This window comes from Dama dama, chromosome 9 (genome assembly GCF_033118175.1).
Source record: "Dama dama isolate Ldn47 chromosome 9, ASM3311817v1, whole genome shotgun sequence".
Classification (NCBI taxonomy): domain Eukaryota; kingdom Metazoa; phylum Chordata; class Mammalia; order Artiodactyla; family Cervidae; genus Dama; species Dama dama.
The window spans coordinates 82,842,500-82,862,332 of record NC_083689.1 but is presented as its reverse complement, the minus strand read 5'-3'; the positions used below and the strand labels follow the sequence as shown (position 1 = coordinate 82,862,332).

At 34.4% G+C, this 19,833-nt stretch overlaps 1 protein-coding gene across 4 annotated transcripts in view; it reads left to right on the top strand.

The window, feature by feature from the left end:
- The window catches only part of SSBP2 (single stranded DNA binding protein 2), a 303,233-nt gene that overhangs the window by 243,799 nt on the left and 39,601 nt on the right, over window positions 1-19,833 (top strand). For all 4 annotated transcript variants that reach the window (XR_009694225.1, XM_061151947.1, XM_061151945.1 and 1 more), the window contains 4 exons: window positions 126-192; window positions 915-985; window positions 8,689-8,756; window positions 14,323-14,371. Coding sequence is in view for 3 of the 4 variants with exons in the window: in XM_061151947.1 (XP_061007930.1) it covers window positions 126-192; window positions 915-985; window positions 8,689-8,756; window positions 14,323-14,371 (255 nt within the window). In the remaining variant the exon portion in view is untranslated. The remainder of the gene's footprint in view (window positions 1-125; window positions 193-914; window positions 986-8,688; window positions 8,757-14,322; window positions 14,372-19,833) is intronic.

Sequence of the window (19,833 nt, the reverse complement as noted above, 5' to 3'; positions counted from 1 at the left end):
TAATCCAATATAAAAAAATACAGCTTGAAAAAAATCTTGTGAAATGTATTCTGTAATTGTTAAAAGTTCTTATTTTATAAATAGTTAAAATACTTACTGCTTTTTATTTTTACTAAATATGCTAGGCACTTGGAGGTGTCCCAGGAAGTCAACCATTACTTCCCAGTGGAATGGACCCAACTCGACAACAAGGTGACTACTTTAAAGTTAAATTGATGTGCAGAATCTCAAAGGAAACCCTGTATTTATTAGGGAAGGTATTATTTGTATAGATCTTTCATAATTATATCAGTTGCATTTTTACTTGGTAACATGGCCAAGTAATTATATTTTTTGCTAACTTAATTATTTGTGATAGCGCAGTGATAACAGAAGGAACAGAATAATATCCAAAATCTGTGTTTCAATGCATAACTTCTAAACTCTTTATATAACTTCTAGCAAGTAAGAATCAAAGTGACTATATCACTTATAATTTTCTCTGCCTTTCAGATAGAGAGTTTTGTCCACCAAAAAGATAAGCAGGAGGAAAGATGATGCTAAGCAGCAAGTGACTTCCTTGATAGTTTAACAAACCCAAAAATTGGGTCCTTCCATTGACCTCTTTAGGTACCACAAACACGTATGGCTCTGTTCACTGTTCTAAAAAAAGGGGAGCAAATGTTATGACAAATGTATTATTCAACACTGAAGAGGAAGATTTCACTTTCAAGACATTAATGGAGCATGGGGGCAGGGACAGCCCTGTGGTGAGAGGTGGAAGACTGGCCATGGAAGCCATGCTGAGGTGATGTCAGTAATTCAGTCCCTCAGTAAATAAGATGGAATACCAGGCAGAAAGGAGGCGACAGCTTCTGATTTAGCACTCATGCTCATTACACTGCTAATATTGTCACACTTTTTTCTCTTTTTAGGTCATCCAAATATGGGTGGGCCAATGCAGAGAATGACTCCTCCAAGAGGAATGGTGCCCTTAGGACCACAGGTAAATAATAAGTGCAAGAAGCCAGAGGCTGAGTTTTTTGCCTTCATCTTACACAAACAAACTATATTATTTGCTGGTTTCTATTATATATATACATATGTACATACACACACACACACACACATATATATATAAAAAAGACTTAAAAGGACATAGTTTTTAAACCCTTGAGGATATGTTGCCTATGACATGTCCAAATAGATAATATCAAGCCATATTTCAACAGATGCTACCACATTTGCCCTTGGTACATTCTAGAAAATACATTGGGTAGAAATCCATTATAGTAATTATTACTAAAAAAGGTAACTTTCACCCTTTTTTATATTGAGGAAATATGAAAAATTTTAGTAATTACTGTAAAGGATAACTAAGATAATTTAAAGCCTAATTGAATTAAATAGAATAAGTGGCATAAAATATATTTCTGTAAGTCTTTTAAAGAATGCCACTGACCATTGTATAGTACCATATTTCTTCACAGAGTATGAAAACAATAGAAAACCAAAAAACCATTTAGAAATAAACATTAAAATGGTCTAGCTGAAAAAGTATAATACAACAGTATACACTAGATGTTATTAGCCTACTTCTCTATCACAATTTCCCAGAAGTGTACACCAAGATTGAACCTAATCAGCTGTTGATGACATTTTTTTAGTATGCTGCTCCAGGCTGTCACTTATTTTAGCTAAAACCTCTCTTTGTCTCTCTTGGGAAAACTGCATGAGGTAGAAATTAATTTTGTAATGTTATATTTCAAAGAAAAGAATTCAGAATTGTAAATTTCTCCCTCATAGGTCAGAGGTTAGTGTATCATACCACTGGTTAAAAGGATCATTTACTTTTCTTATTCTCTCCAAGAACAGTCTATATAAGTGATGGTTTTAGGAACTTGTTTCGTGTATCTACTTTAAATATGTTAAGTATTTTCTTGTGTGCCCAAAAAAGATATTTAAGACTCTAACACCCAGGTAAATGTAACTTTTATCTAGGAGTTCCTAATCAACTTGTAGTAATACACAGTTGACCCTTGAAAATGTGGGAGTTAGGGGCACCAAACTACTGCACAGTTGAAAACCCATGTATAACTTTTGACTCCCTAACACTTAACTAACAGCCTACTGTTAACCAGAGACCTTACTGATAACATAATTAATACATATTTTATAAATGTATTATATGTATTATATGCTGTATCCTTACAATAAAGTAATATAGAGAAAAGGGAATGTTATTAAGAAAATTATGAAAAAATACAATTACAGTACAGCACTATATTTATCAATACCATAAGTTTACATCATCTGTTTATAAGATGAATTACCTGTCAGTATCTATGTCAATATTGTCCTAAAATATGTAGATACCTGCTTACAAGATTTGTCTAAGATTAAAAATATATGTATATTGCCTTAAATGATATGAAACACTGTAGATATTACATATATTTATAACACTAGACATCAAAAATGAAAAGAAAAGGTGAATATATTCCTATTTATTTACAGGTATAACAATTCATGCATTGATATGAAGAAGCAGCACTGATAGCTTTATGGTAACCTAGTGTAATAAGCAACACTTGCTTCATCAGAGCCTAGCCTATACACTAATGAATGAATCATTATAACGTTTTCATGGCATATAGTATTACAGGCATATTCAGAATACAGTATTTAAATATTGTTACATTTTTTTAAACTGCTTACATGTGATGGTAGGCTGATAACATGGTTTCTCTAATGAAGGGGGAGAGAGAAATATATACTATAGAGTAATGTAGGTCTTTGAAAGCAAAATTATAAAACAGTAAGAAACCTAAGACATTCATTTTATATTAAGTATCACTCTCCTTATGCCTGAGTCTAGATTTATATCTACATATAGTTCATGCGTTCATAACATACCTTTTTCTTAATTTTCTTGCTCTTTCTAGACTGTGCTTTTCATCTGCAAATTTTTACAAATTATTGCAAATCCACAAAAATGTTCCAATAATATATTTACTGAAAAAAGTCCACTTATAAATAGACTGGCACAGTTCAATCTCATGTTGTTCAAGGATCAACTATATAAATTGTATTGGAACATGAAGCACAAATTTGTCAGAGATACCTATTTTGTAAATATTTGTGAGATTGTCAAAATAAAAAAAATTATTTATGCTCATTTATTTCCTATATATTTTCTTAAGGTCTTACAAAACTGTAATCTAGATATTTAAATTATTTTTTTGCTATTTCTGCTCATGTTAGGGATGGTGATTTATGGGACCAACCATCATTAATCTGTTAATGGCAATTAGAATTTATAGGATCTGTAGAATAGTTCACTGACTGAATATACTTTTGAGTTCAGTCCAGTTCAGTCACTCAGTCGTGTCTGACTCTTTGCGACCCCATGAATCACAGCACGCCAGGCCTCCCTGTCCATCACCAACTCCCGGAGTTTACTCAAACTCATGTCCATTGAGTTGGTGATGCCATCCAACCATCTCATCCTCTGTCGTCCCCTTCTCCTCCTGCCCTCAATCTTTCCCAGCATCAGGGTCTTTTCAAATGAGTCAGCTCTTCACGTGAGGTGGCCAAAGTATTGGAGTTTCAGCCTCAGCATCAGTCCTTCCAGTGAACACCCAGGACTGATCTCCTTCAGGATGGACTGGTTGGATCTCCTTGCAGTCCAAGGGACTCTCAAGAGTCTTCTCCAACACCACAGTTGAAAAGCATCAATTCTTCAGTGCTTAGCTTTCTTTGTAGTCCAACTCTCACATCCATATGTGACTACTGGAAAAATCGTAGTTTTGACTAGACTGGCCTTTATTGGCAAAGTAATGTCTCTGCTTTTTAACATGCTGTCTAGATTGGTCATAACTTTCCTTCCAAGGAGTAAGCGTCTTTTAATTTCATGGCTGCAGTCACCATCTGCAGTGATTTTGGAGCCCCCCCCCAAAAAAAAGTCAGCCACTGTTTCCCCATCTATTTGCCATGAAGTGATGGGACCAGACGGTAAAGCGTGGGCCTACAATGCGGGAGACCCAGGTTCAATCTCTGGGTCGGGAAGATCTCCTGGAGAAGGAAATGGCAACCCACTCCAGTACTCTTGCCTGGAAAATCACATGGACGGAGCAGCTTGGTGGGCTACAGTCCAAGGGGTCACAAAGAGTTGGACATGACTGAGTGACCTCACTTTCACTTTAATAAACTAAACCAACCAGTTTTAAAGCTATATACAACTTGAAGAATTTTTTTTTCTTGAAAGATTTTCGTAATAGATACATTTTGAATACATGTCAAAAGTTGATGTCTGTAATTTAGTTATTCTTCATTCAGGTCACTTACTTTTTGGCTAGCTGCCCTTTAAGTTTTTGTCATTCCAGACCAATATTTTCAACACTTTTAAAAATTAGAGTCTGATTTGAGTAAGTTTTGCAATATTTGAAAGATATACCGATGCTTACCTAAGCTATTGAATATATGAATACTTAGATCTCATTTGAAAATGCAGAAGTAAAAAAGCATACTGGTCTTTATATTTTAAAATGTTAAGCCAAAAATTTATGTGTTTTGTGAGGTAAGCCAGAAAGATAAACACCAATACAGCATACTAACGCATATATATATAATTTAGAAAGATGGTAACGATAACCCTATATGCAAGACAGAAAAAGAGACACATGTATAGAACAGACTTTCTTTGCATTTTCAAACCCAAAGAGAGTAATTTATTTCTTCCATTTGGATTAATATCCTTGCTATCTATTTCTTTATAATTTGGGGCAAGTAAAGCATTCTGATATGAATTTACCTCAGAAACCAGAAATGCTTGCAACAACTTATATAACACTGTATTTAAGTATAAAAGGTAAAATGAAATTGTTTATATATGTCATTTACTTAAATGAAAATAGGAATCACATTCATATGAATGATACAGTAGGCTAAAAATGAAGAAAAATTTTTTTAAAATGAAGAAAAATCATTTGAATTGAGGGATTCTTGTGAGATATTTACTCATAACACCTGGTATATGTAACATATGGATTATAAACTGTGAGATCTGTAGTAAAAAGTTAGCTGTGTTTCTTAAAATAGAAAAAAAGAAAAGAGACTCTAATGACAGATATTTAATAATACGGATACTACCTAAGAACAGAATGTGTCTGCTTTTTTATAGCTGAATTATAGAAGCATGTCTGGAATATTATTTCTAGTTTTATGCACAAACAAAATACATATCTCCTTTGTATCACAGATATTGTTTCCAGGTTTTTCAGCTTAACACCAATGTAGTGAAGAGGGACAGTAGTTATCTATTGAAATAATTGAATTCCTAAACGAAATATATATAATCTGATTCTTAATGCTGCTGGAGGCAAAGTGCACACCTAGAATATAGTAAATATATGATTAAAACCTACTGCATAGAGGAAGAAATAAAACTTTGCTTCAAATCCTGGTAAATTTCTACCACCCCTTAATTTATTTTAAATCAAAGTTCAGTGGTAATACATGATTTTTAGACTGACATCAATATCTTTTCAATAGAAAAGCAGAATTACTTATTCAGTCAAGAAAAATGTCTTCCCTAATATCGTATTTGAAGTCATTTTTCTGTGTAGCTCTTGTAATAATATATTGCTAGCTTGTCTGTGTTCTTAGGCTCAGCAGATACATATGATTAACAGAAAAATTCAACAGGACTCCCCAGCTAGTTCTAGTTCCTTTAGAAATCTGGAGGATAAGTGAGTTATATGCAAATAGAACATATCATGACTTCCAAGTCAAATACTTGGGGTGAAGAAATGATAAAATGTTAAGAGGAAGTAAACTAATTCTGTATTTTCACATCTAAGATAGGAAGTGGAATTTAGTTCAGTACAAGAACTTTCTAGAAATTTAACTGCCCAATCATGGAAACACTCTTTGTAAACTTTCCAGGCAGAGTCTGAACAGTCCTTTGTCAGGAGCATTGCATTGGGAGAGAGATTAAACCAGATGGAATTGTATAGCTGCCATCAGCTTTAAAATTCAGTGATTCCAAATTAGCTCCTCCCATTCTGCCTTTGTTACCCATTAGAAAGCCTGTTGTTATTCTTTCTTATCTTCCTGTTTTCTGTTTGCTTCAGATTATTTGCAAAATTAAAATATTATAAGTTTCTCAAAATATGTATTGGATAATTTCTTATGGATATCCTGTAACACTTGTGAACTGTGGATTGGATCTACAAAGATAAGTAGAACAGATTCTACCTTCAGGTACTTATTGTTTAGCATGAGAGGCAGATACATAAAGAAAAACTATTAAACAGTAGGGGAAAAGTCGAAAAAAGAAATTTGCATTCTCTGGCAGGGAGTCACTACGTCAAAAGCACGTAATTTTGTTAGGATTGAGGGCTCAAGGGTAAATGAGAAGACCCATTTAAGTTTGTCCCTTATTAACAGTGTAAGAGTTAGCAACTACAGTTTTTGAGCACCAGGTATCTTGCCTTTAATGCACCAAGCACTATAATAGGTGTTTTGTATGGTTTCATTTTTCCTCCAATAAGCTCATAAGAGAGATGATATTATCACTTTGTAGATAAGGAAGTTAAGGTTGAATGGATCATTGGGAGAATCTGACCAGTAAACACACGTATAGAAAGGGGAGCAGAGGAAATGGGGCAGGGGAAACAGATTTTCAAACCACTATCTATGTCCAGAGCTATGAGGAAAACAAATGTATCCCTTGATAAAATAAAACACAGACCTTCTAGGATCAAAAATGAGAGGTAGTTTGTTTTATGAAGAATTTCTGTTATAGTCTATCATGTAGATTTTGTTCCCAGTGACGAATTTCCTTCTCAGATACTCCTTGCTAATACTGCTGCTGCCATCCCCATGCATGATTCAGAGGTTAAGAGAAATAGCTCTCTCAGCTATGGATAGATACCATTCTCCTATTCCATAGCACCTCATTTGAGACATTTAGATATGATTTCTTGAAAATAAAAGCAAATAATGAGAATAACGTGTAACTAGGTAGTTTATTTACAAACTGTGGCTTACTCGCTGGAGTTAACAGACCTCCTCTCATCAAATATTTCCTTGTCATCTTAGCACCTACCACACAGAAGGCCACCGCAGATGAGTTATCATGAGTGTAAAAGTGTACTGCATGTTTCCAAACCACAAGAAATTCAGTAATCTGGAGGGTAGAGGTGGGGGTGAGGGGAGAAAGTAAATATGATAGGAAATGAGGGCAGCTAGGGCTGGTCTGTGAATAACATCATAGGGCCATGCTGAAGAACAGACTTCATTTGATAGACTGTGTGGGTCATTGTGGCTTTTAAGCGACATAAAGAGGACTGAGTTTAAGCAGCGCAGTCTGGAGGCAGTATGGAGAATAGATTGGGAGGGGGAGAGGCCTCGTCAGAGAGACCAGCTCAGAGTACAGTCGTGTCAGTAAATGACAGAGACGAGTGATACGAAGGGAGCAGTATTTCAAGAGCTATTTCACAGGTAGAATCAATAGACCTTGGTAACTGACTGGATTCGGAAATTGAAATAAAAGGAAGAAACATCAAGGAGCTCCCAGAGGTTCTTAGCCTAGACTACTGTATAGAAGGTGATGCCACAGAACTGACTGAAGAAGGCAATATAAAGAACGCAGCTGTGAGAAGATAAAATGGAGGTGACTTTTAGGTATGTTGAGTGTGAAGTGGTATCCAGATAGAAACAACCAATATGAAGTTCAACATGTGAGTTGTCTAAGAGCTTAGGGGTGACATCATGACAAAATAGATTTGAGATTCCTAACATATAAATAATTGTTGAACTAATGGTAGCAGATAAGTTTACCCATAAATGCATATTTATTTAGAAGGATGCTGTGGCTGGAACTTGGAGAAAAGCGATATTTAAAGAGTTGGCAAAATAAAAGGAATCAGCAAAGGAAACTGAAGAATGGTCAGAAAAGTTGGAGGAATAGTAATGTCAGAAAGCCAAGCATGAGGTATAATAGTTGATAGTTCAAAATACATTAATATGATCATATTAAAATTAATCTTTTGGCCTTTATGGAAACTAATATGATATATACATTAAATGTTTTTATTTTTTGAATGCACATAACACTCAAATATTGATAGAAGTCTGTCGAGTCATAATTCACACGTGCATATTTTAAGTATACTTTAGTGTTCATATATTTTTGTGGATTTGTATACTAGTACATTTCTTTCTGGAATGTATTATTTTGCAGACAGAAGTTTGCATTCAGCTTGCTTATATTAGATTCACCTGTTTGTTTTCAGACTACATAATTGTTCTGCTTCTGACAATTTCAAACATGTTGACTTAGTCTTTTCTTTAAAAACAGAGTTTGGGATTTATGAAATGTCTTGCTTGAAAAAGTTCACTGTTGTACAGATATCAAGAAATTAATAAAGATAATTGAATATTACAATTGTAACTATACCGTAATCATTTGACATGCTCCAGTGATCATACATATTCACGTAGTTTTTAAAAGACACAAACCAATGTAACTGCTAAATAGAAACAAAAGTACAAGAGTGGACCCTTCAGAGAATGAATTGCACAGGCCTTATCCAACCAGGAGTTATGTAGGGAAATCATTAACCTGCTCTCCTTTCTTTCCCCCCTCCTCTTTGGTTTTGTTTTTTTGTTTTGTGGTAGTCTGACCCTTGGTTATCATTACAGAACTATGGAGGTGCAATGAGACCCCCACTGAATGCTTTAGGTGGCCCCGGAATGCCTGGAATGAACATGTAAGCAAAATGCTATATTGTCCTGTAAAGTGTTCTATTTTCTGTCTTCTAAAGTCACACCAATTTGTAACACAATTTAAGTTAAATTCTTTGCAATGTAAAATGATGTATAAATGAATTAAATGTGAACTGTAGTGTTTGCTTTGTTTTCACAACATATTCTCTGTTTTTCTGCCTTTCTTTGCAACCTTTAAGTTTTTTTCCATTTCAAATGGCAACTTTTAGCCTGATTTTCATGTTCTATTTATCATAAAAATGAATCTCTTGTAAATGAGCACATAGTATTCATGCAGTCAATACAGAAATATGAAGAGATGACACCAGGACCATGACTTAACTCTCCAGAAGCAGACAATTGAATATTGTTCATTGTAACAGATACAGCATGATTCCTATGAGTTTTAAACTTTTAGAAATATATATACCTATATATCTTCTTCCTAAAGATATATGTATATTTGCTTTGTTGGGACCAGTGCTAACCCAGGAAGAAGTTTCTAGTAGTTTCTTCCTTATTAAAGAACTTCCCATAGTATAATTTCTTTTGAAAATTCAAGATATACTTAGATAGGGAGTAAACTAATAGACTTTTTTTCTTTTTGTTTTTTACTATAAAGGCCTTTCAAAAACAAAGAGAGCAGTTGCTTCTATCGGTCAATAGAATGCAACTTGTTAAGGAATTTTAATTCCTTTTTCATTATCTTACTTGTCCTCAAAGTTCCATATATACCCAGAACTTGTTAACAGCCTTCCTTAATTCATTAGAAGATCAATTCCATGATGTAGCCTGAAGAAAATCTTACCAGAAATAATGTAAGAGCTCTGTATATGGCTTGGGTAGTCTCATCTATTTCCATATTCCCCATTAGTCCATGTTTTGGTTACTTATCTATCAAACTAAACGACTCTGCCATCATTTAATGGCGTTGAAAATATACTGAGGTAAGCTTTGTTTGATGTCCATAGGGATTTGTTTAAGTTTCTGGAACCATTTTCATGGAAAGCAGTTTTGCCTAAAATAGAAAATAGGTTAATAGGTGGATACCAACCAGGCTCAAAACTGACAGAACAAGGGGGAAAAAAGTAGGTCAAATTTTCCTATCCCATCTTTTTACTTTTAAAGTAAAAATGGATAGACATGAAGTCTTTTCTTAAATTCCTCAAAGGTTTAGCCTTATTAATGATTGCTACAAAAAGGAGTGAAATTTTGTGCTTATATCAAAAGCTGAAACTCTCAAAAACAGGATTTAGATATGTATAAAATTTACATACCTAAGATTCTGACTTTAAAATGAAATAGCTTTTAAAGGATAATTTGAATTCTATGTATAGATGTTAAGGAGTATACATTTTGAATGCTCATTAAATATTAAGAATGTATCTAATATCATTTGGTATATTACTCATCATGATAATTAGTGATATGGTCAACTTTATATCAACTTGGTTTTGCTAGTATAAGAAAAGTCATTCTCATGTGACCACTGGGAATCAAATAGCTGCTTAAAATTGTCTAGTTTCTTTCTCACATACATTTAAACAGATACTTATGGGTATATTTAATTCCATAGACTATGAAGACTAAAAGTATGGCTGAATATTTCAAATGATTATTTCTGTTGGTGTTTGGGTTTCTCATTTTAATATATATCCAGGTATTTTAAAATATTTATTAATTAGGTTACTATTTGTATAATTTCCGGCTTTTAAAGACATTTTAAGCTTTACAGATTCACATTCCATTAATTACTATTGACTTATTTGGGGTCTTATATAATTTTCAGTTTTCTATAAATTAGGATTCCTTTAAGGACAATGACATCATAAATATTTCCCTCTAACAGAGAAAGTTCTGAAATATGGACGATCCAATCAGAGAGACTCATTGTTCTATTGATTTTGGCCCCAATAAAGCAAAAGTGAATTTAAAGAGACATAAATAAACCATATTACTGTCTCCACTGTACTCAATAAATTTTATTGAAATTCACTCCATAATTTATTATCATTAAAACAAATTAAATCTTACTGTGTAATGGCAAGTAAGTATTTCTAACTGAAATTATGACTTTCTTCATGTCATTTTTTTACATGTTGGATAAATTAAAAATTAAAGGAAAGGGCATTAGAATTAGTGTTACTTAGGCTAGGCCCTGGTGGCTCAGTGGTAAAGAAGCCTCCTGCCAGTGCAGAAGACGCAGGTTCAGTCCCTGGGTCAGCAAGATCCCCTAGAAAAGGAAACAGCACTCAAGAAAACACTTTTTGTTGCTAATGTAATCGGTTTTTGTAATGGCGTCAGCAAATAAAGGGATGCTTATTATTCAAAAAAAAAAAAAAAGGAAACAGCAACCCACTCCAGTATTCTTACCTGGGAAATCCCAAGGACAGAGCAGTCTGGCGGGCTACCGTCCGGGGGGTGCAAAAGAGCTGGGTATGACGTAGCAACTGAACAGCCGCCACCTTGGACTGTGTTTTAATAGTCTAGATATTTGTGATGGGGTCAGCAGGGATCTACCAGAGGGTCATATCTGCGTGAGGTTTCTGAAGTTTGTCACTTTTTATTATTTGACCAAAATATAATGATAGTAAAAAAATACCCAGCCCTGGTCATGAAAGTAAATAAATACCATATTCTAACTGTAGCTTTCTCTCTTACTGAAGCCAAACCATTTGGAACAATATTTTGATTATTTTGTTGTTAAAAAAACATATTGGTCATCTCCAAAGAAAATGGTTATTTGGGTATGATTTTTATATTTACATCCTCTAAACTCAGGGTAAATCATATGTAGTGTCATCTAAAATTAAAATAAGCCTATTTTTAGTGTTTCTATAACTAGTAGTATATATTTAGAATTAAAATTCAATATCAATTTCAGTAACTTAAAGTAGAATTTACAAACTAACCACAATGTAAATGTTTTCAAATGCATCATAGGTTTTTAAAAGAAAACTATATTTTTAAATAAAGTACATTTTTACAATTTAAAAAAAATTAAGTTTCAGCATTTTAAAACATTTCTAATTCAACTTTGTGGCCCTTGGTATTTTATAGAAACTAAGAGGACAAATAATTTCAAAGGATCTAGACCCTTTAGGTTCTAGATCATACCCTATAGAATTATAAGGTTTACATAGTTATTATCTTGAAATAAAATGACTGAATTATAGAAGAAAAGATATTTTTTCTCTTTGGTAGTCATGGTTGCCTTCATTTCATCATATCCTTACACCCTACCAAAAATTAAAGACTTTTTTTTGCGATCTTAAAAAAGATGAGTTTATTTGGGAATAGCAGAGGAATTGTAATTTGGGACAAGCAAATTTTAGCAAGCTACAACTGAGTCCATTAGGTTTGAGGTCTAGGTAGTATTTATGAGTAGGAGATGTAAAGAGAGGAGAGTTCAGTTAGAATCAGTTAAAACAAAAAAACAAAGGAATACCAGCCTTGAAAACTTACCTAAGTAAACAAAATTCTTTTAAGCTTCATTTTTCTCTTTATTTTTAAATAAAATTAACTGATTCTACTTCAAACTATACTTATATAGAAATTTACATTAAAAATAATGCCTCCATTATAGTTTGTAGATTACTCTTGATAATACTGGTGGCCCTCAAAAGTAGAGAAAACTTACTGCACTTAAGAAGTTATTCTAATAAAACTACTCACTACTATCACCCTCACTTTATTTAATAGCATTTGCAAACCTTAAAGTGTTTTCTAACACAGTGGTAATGATAAGGGAAATTTAGCTTATCCAAATGAATTAATACTTAACTCATTACAGTAAAATGCAATTTATTATGAAATACATGGTGAGCTGAGACATTAGTATTTGTCAAACAGTTAAAATGCATAAAAGGTATTTTATGGTTCTTAGAATAAATTTAGCTTAATCATTTAATTTTTATTTACTTAAGTAAATGTTTAATTATTTTAATATCTAGTTTAATGTATTAATTTAACATTAAGCAAATTTTAAGTAAAAATTATTTTATATTTAATATATCTTATTCACACAGTCATTGTTTAAACATAGTACTTCAGAATTATGAGATTATCTGCATATCATTGCAAACAATTTTTGGCCATGATTTGGATATATATAGTATATTGTTATGTTGTTATAAGTATTTCCCAATTTCTCCACTGTGTTTTGATTAACATCAAGCAAGTCAAATATTTCACTTGATCAGCATATATCCTATGCTTAACCTCCGTTTCTGCCCATTAAGACATTGAATCCTCTATGTAAAATCGCCTTTCTAAAGTGCTCCAGTAACTAATTGTAAAGTCATTATCATTATCTTAGAGAGGAATTATTTCCAGAAACAATACATGTGTCCCTCACCTTCTGGCTGTGCATAATATTTTGACTCCAGCATCTTATCTCCCCCTCTATTCCTCAAACAGAATTGGGTAAAATTGTAACTTGGGCATCTTAATGGAGCCTAAGGACACAATTTCTCATGCCCTTCCCTGCTGTTTGCATTCCTTGGGAATCCCAAAATAATACTCAAAACAGTTCTAAATATTCCAACCAAACATGAGTAATACAGCTAACTTGGACAACTTCTATCTAACATTTAGAACCTTAGGTTTAAGGTCCCTAGAGTAAGAATCAGGGGTCTTTTTTTATTTTAATTAAAAAGCTCAGTGTTTTCATTGATATTAGAGGGAAAAGGAATTTTGAGTGACCCTAAATACAGAGGACCTGCTAACAATAGTCTCCTTTTCATCAGGCAGTATTTATTCAGGTGCAGTTAATACTAAAAGCATATGGACAGGAGATCTTTTTAACTTAATTAATTAGGCATTAATTTTGTTTTAAAATCATTATGTCTTTTAAGCTATAGAATAGGGAGCATGCTTCTCCACCCTAACATGAAGCAATGTATTGACATACATTGGCATAGATTACCTCCTGTTTTTTTTCCCAAGATTTACTCTGACCACTGTCTTGAACTACAGTTATGAAAACAGGAAATGCAGTTCCCTTGTTTAATAGTAACTAAATTGTCAGCACTGATAGATTGAAATATAGATGTGTAAAGTAATGTGATATTCTATGCAAATTTTTTAAAGATGAGGGAACTTTTACATATTTATTTGTAGCTTAATACAAGCAATAATTTTATATTTAATAGTATTTTACAATTTCATTTTGAATGATACCGAGAGGACTTACATTGATGTCACAATTATAGTTTGTCTTTATCTCATAATTAGTGATTTTTACTCCAAAAGCAGATTCTTATGTTTCAATATATGTATACATATATTTACTGCTATAAGTGATTACCACTTTTGGTGGTTATTATAATAACTGAACTTAAAACTAGGCTTAGTAAAAGTAGTTTGATTTGGAAAGAAAGCTGTTTGAGGAATGATAAGGCTTTTGGATTTTAGTAATTAAAAAAAGCTGTGAGAAGATAGAGTAATTACAGTGCTGAACTAGAACAGCATGGTAACTGAATTATAAATGTTAGTATTTTATGATGTTGTTGCTTATTGTGAAACATTCAGAGCATGAGTTAAAATTTCATTTATCATATTGTCTTGTAGGGGCCCAGGTGGTGGTAGACCTTGGCCAAACCCAACAAATGCCAATTCAGTGAGTATATATATATTTTTTCACTTTCTTTGTGCTCTGTAACATTTAACAACAAAAATCTGTTCCTTTTGAAAGCCCCACAATTGGCTATATTAACCTTTTTAAGGTAATAATCCAAAAGTATTTTTATGTGTTCTTAGAAAAATATGTATAATCTTTGAAATTATGTGATTTGTTTCACTTCAAGATGTAAGGTAAAGATGCATTCTATGTAGATTAACAGACATTCAAAAATAAGTAGTGTGATTTATTGCGAAAAGAATACTGTAGTAGCCTACATTTATCATAAAATCTATCATATAATGAATGCACCTTCTAAAATAACTATAATAATCACTAAATTGCCAAATAAAACCAACTGCTATCAGGTGTTATGATTATACTTGCTGTTCTAGTTATACCTAGGCTTGCTCTCTCACTGCCCCAGGAAGCAAGTGTACCTTTGCCTCGTGCCTGTGGACTAAACTGCCGTCCTTACGCTTGTATCTATGGTATCTATGTATCTGGCATCATGGGAATTTTCATTATACATTTTGTGGCTGTGATTTGACTGCATAAATATATTTGTTTCTTAATAAAGTCACAAATATAGGCACAGGTTAAAATTAAAGCTTTCAATCTTAAAAATAATACGACTTTAAATTTACTGACCCAGGAAATATTTTTCTTGACATTTGAAACCTTGAGTTCAATATGAGAGAGTTCTACTCTGTACATCTGTGTAGTATATGCACTGCACAAAGATGCCTGAGTCAGGGAATCAGTGGGAAATTGAAATACAGCTGTTTTCCAGTTGTGAAGTCTGTGGAGTATTTACCCAGAAGGGATGCCTTTTGCTTATATGCAGAGGTACCTATATTGACTAGCAGTGGCCTTAATTCTGAATAAACATGAAACTGATCCAATGTCTAATATAAATTTCAAGAAAATTTAATGTGAAGTGTGGATGGTATGGACTTCCCATGCAGTTGAGCTGGTAAAGAATCCATCTGCAATGCAGGAGACTGCAGTTCAATTCCCGGGTATGCAAGATCCACTGGAGAAGGGATAGGCTACCCACCCTAGTATCCTTGGGCTTCCCTGGTGGATGGTATAGACAGAATCATCCTGAATCTATTGCTATGCTAAGGCAGAACTCACTTCCTTCTCAATTAAGTAACTGTCATATTTTAAGAGAAAATGTTCAATCTGTATTACCTGCCTATCTCTTAGTCTCAATAGCTATGACGTTTGATAATTAAATAAAATTGCTTGGGATGGAGAGAATGATGATGTTGCTTCTGTTTGGGTCTTCAGTGCACTATTTCAGCAGATCTTATAAGATACTCTTTTACCTGATTATGTTATATATAACTATCTTTACTCCAGTTTTCTTTTCATTTGCATATATGCTTTTGAACAGTTCACATTTCTATTTCCTTCTTGCTCTACATGCCTTTCAAATTTTAAGACTTCACTTTAAAACAGCATCTAACTAGCAGCTCAGATACTTTCTTCGAACTTCCCATTGAAATACCCAAAGGTGCAGAAAAACAATTTTTTAATAATGGCAGAAACTCTGCCAGTCTTCCTGTTGTCAGAATCTGGAACATATTTCTGTTACCTGCACATCTGGTGAAACAGGATTAAAAAGTACAATCCACTAGTAAGCACAACCCACCTCCACTAGTAAGCTTCCTACCTAAAAGCAAAAAGACCTCTCACCGTCCTCACTGCCCCTTCGCCAGCCATCCCCACACTGCCTACACTGCAGGGCGGGAGTGAGTTCACACCCACCACTGCCCACCTTCCCCAGCACCTCCTCCTGTACTCTTAACTGGAGACCCTGTCCTCTAAAAGCCACCAACGAAGGACTGATCCTGAAGGTGGTACATTGTACCTAGCAAGTGTTCATCCGAGTAAAGAGTATTAGATAGAGGCAGAGAGGAGGAAAGGGTTGTTTCTGATGATTTTTAAAGTTAAGTGAGTCCCCGACATATAAACCTTCAAGTTGCAAACTTTCAAAGATATGAACACGTGTTCACATGTCCAGTCATGTGAGTTCACATGTCTGGTGTATGTTGTCACCTGCTTGCATCCTCCGCACGCGGTTGTGCTTCTGTGTGCTTTGCAGCACTGTAGAGAGTACAACCTACAGTATCTTTATTTCAAGTCCAGGATGTCCAGAGGCTGGCATAAAAGCAGCGGTGATGTAGGTGGTACTGCTAAGAAGTGCCAGCTGTTGCGCTGTACTACTGTACTTTTCAAGGTACTATACTGTAAGAGTAAAAATGTTTGTGTGTTTTTATGTATTATTGGTGTGAAAAGTATTGTAAACCTATTACAGTACAATACTGTATAGCCAAGTGTGTCAGTTTGGGTTCCTAGGCTAACTTGATTGGACTGAGAACAAAGTGGACTTACAAATGCAGTCTCAGAACAGAACTCATTCATATTTAGGGGACTTACCATACCAAAAACACTCTTTGGGATTTCATAGAGCCAAGCAGTGTGGATGGAAGAACTCACTGTATCAGGTCAGCAGCTCTGCGTTATTTTAGATCCTGAGAAACACGGAGTTAGAGAAGGAGCTGTGCATATCAAACCACTGTCCAACAACCGCTCCACAGCGGGCATTTGGCCAGCACACGTGTAGGCACGCAATCAAGTTGAAAGCAATCCCTGCTAATGTGATTAATGTATACCACACATGGGTATACCTACCCTCAAAGAATTCGATGGGATAGGGAAAAGTTGTGAGAACACCTATCGTTTTCTCTTCACAAAGAGAAAGGAGTCATCATCCTGAGCACTGAAAGGAAAAGCATTCCTCTGAACTATGGTTGTTTATGAGAAGAAAAAGTCATAGGCAACTGATGACTTTCTAGCAAAAACGTAAGGCTTACATGAAACAAAGCAAAGTATTCAAGGATTTTTTTCCCTGCATACCATTGATCATACTGTAGTGACAATTTACCTGTATTATTTTGAATTCCAAGTTCTTTGGACTTTTTGTCTGTATTTAATATTACAAATAGTTTTCATTTTGTGTCAGTACAGTATGCCCAGGGCTCCTCAGGGTAGCATGTTAAAGGTTGGTTGCTTTGTTTTTGCTGTTTCCAAATATGTTTTATATACTTTTAAGAACTTTGTTTCCTAAAAACGAAGAGACTATCTTTCATAGTATAAGGATCAACATTTTAAAATTAATATTGATGTAATGTTTTCTGATCTGCACACCATATTTTGATTTCACCAGTTGTCCCTACAGTGTCTTTTGTAACAAAAGAAAATCCCCATTCACTTGTTGCATTCATCTGTCAAGTCTCTTTATCTCCTTTAACCTGGAACAGTTCCTTTGTCTTTTTTACCCTTGGAGTTTTGTTGACCACAAGCCAGTTATTTTGTACAATGTCTCATAATTTGGTCTTGGTGGATGTTTCCTCACAATTAGACTCAGGTTATATATATTTGTCAGGAATCCCCAGAAGTAATTTTGTGTTTTTCTCAGTGCATCATTTCAGGAGGTGTGTGATGGTAATTGTCTATTATTTGTGTTACTTATATTAACTTCAATGACTTAGTTAAGGTGGTGCTTGTTACGTTTCTCCACTGTTAAATTATTGTTTTTCCCTTTATAATTATCTGTTTGTGAGACATACTTTGACACTATCATAAATATCATACTTTAATCTGCTGCTTTTTGTATCCATTGATAATTCTCTTCTGAATCATCTTTTCACTATGTTGGTTGCCAAATGGCTATTTTCTAATTCTATCTTTCCTTCTCTACTTATTACTTGACTCTTTACTAGATGAGTTTTTCTTTCTTCTCCAATCATTCATGTATATCTGATGTACTTGTGGATTCTTGCTTTGTCCAAAGGGTTTTGCTTTTTAAAAAAAAAATCATTTCATATTTGTCCAGTTAGAACCCCTTCAAGTTGGGTCATTTGTCCTTTTGACATGTCCCTGTTACGCTTGGAGCATTTTGAAGCTCATATTTTCCCAGCCTTAACCCTGATAACAGCCATTTATATAAGGGTGCTTGGTTCCTTTTAGTGGAGAGTGGTGTTTAGAACCCATTGGTGTGACCTAGCTTCTAGCCGTCTCAACCAACAGATACAGATGTGTATATACACACACACATACATATAGCCACATACATCTGTATCTTTCTGTATCTATCCATATTAAAACCAGGAGTACGCGCTGCAGCTCTGTTTACAATTAGCCAAGACATGGAAGCAACCTAAGCGTCCATCAAAAGATGAATGGATAAAGACGATGTGCTGTGTATATGCAATGATATATTCAGTTCAGTTCAGTCACTCAGTCGTGTCTGACTCTTTTACGACCGCATGGACTGCAGCACGCCAGGCCTCCATATCCATCACCAACTCCCAGAGTTTACCCAAACTCATGTCCATTGAGTCAGTGATGCCATCCAACCATCTCATCCTTTGTGGTTCCCTCCTTCTCCTGCCTTCAATCTTTCACAATGATATATTACTCAGCCATTAAAAAAAAAAGAAATAATGCCATTTGTGGCAACATGAATGGATCTAGAGATTAACATGCTAAATCAGACAAATAAAAATATCATATGATATCACCCATATGTGGAATCTGATTTTTTAAATGATACAAATCAACTTATTTACAAAATAGAAGCAGATTCCCAGATATTGAAAACAAACTTATGATTCCCAAAGTGGGAGAATGTGGAAGAGAGGGATAAATCAGGAGCTTGAGAATAACATACACATGCTACTATATACAAGATAGATAATCAACAAGGACCTACTATATACCAAGAAAACTCTACTCAGTATTCTGTGATAACTTATATGAGAGAAGAATCTGTAAAAGAATGAATATATGTGTATGTATAACTGAATCACTTTGCCGTACACTTGAAACTAACACTACTATAAATCAGCTAAAATACAATAAAATTTAAAAGCAAAAAAACCATGAGTGCACACTGGTGCTTCAACTGTAATTCAGCACAACAGGGTTCATTCTAGACTTTCTGCTTTCCATGTTTATTATTCACTTCTCTGAAAATAAGAAGAAGTCTGCCTACCATTATCCACAATAAATTTATTTATCTGGGTAATCTATATCTTTACATAGGTTTGTCATATATGTTTCAAACAAAAATATTTTGGCAGTCCTTTACATGGCAGCAGGAGAAACATTTTTAAAAACAAATTTATGGGACTTACCTGGTGGCACAGTGGATAAGAATCTGCCAGCCAACTCAGGGGACATGGGTTCAGTCCCTGGTCCAGGAAGAGTCCACATACTGAGGAGCAACCAAACCCCTGCAACCAACTGCCGATCCTGAAACTCTAGAACCTGTGAGCCACAACTACTGAGCCCATGTGCTATAGCCACCAAACCCCACACACCTAGAGTCTCCGTACTCCTCAAGAAGAGAAGTCGCCGCAATGAGAAGCCCACACGCCTCAACGAAG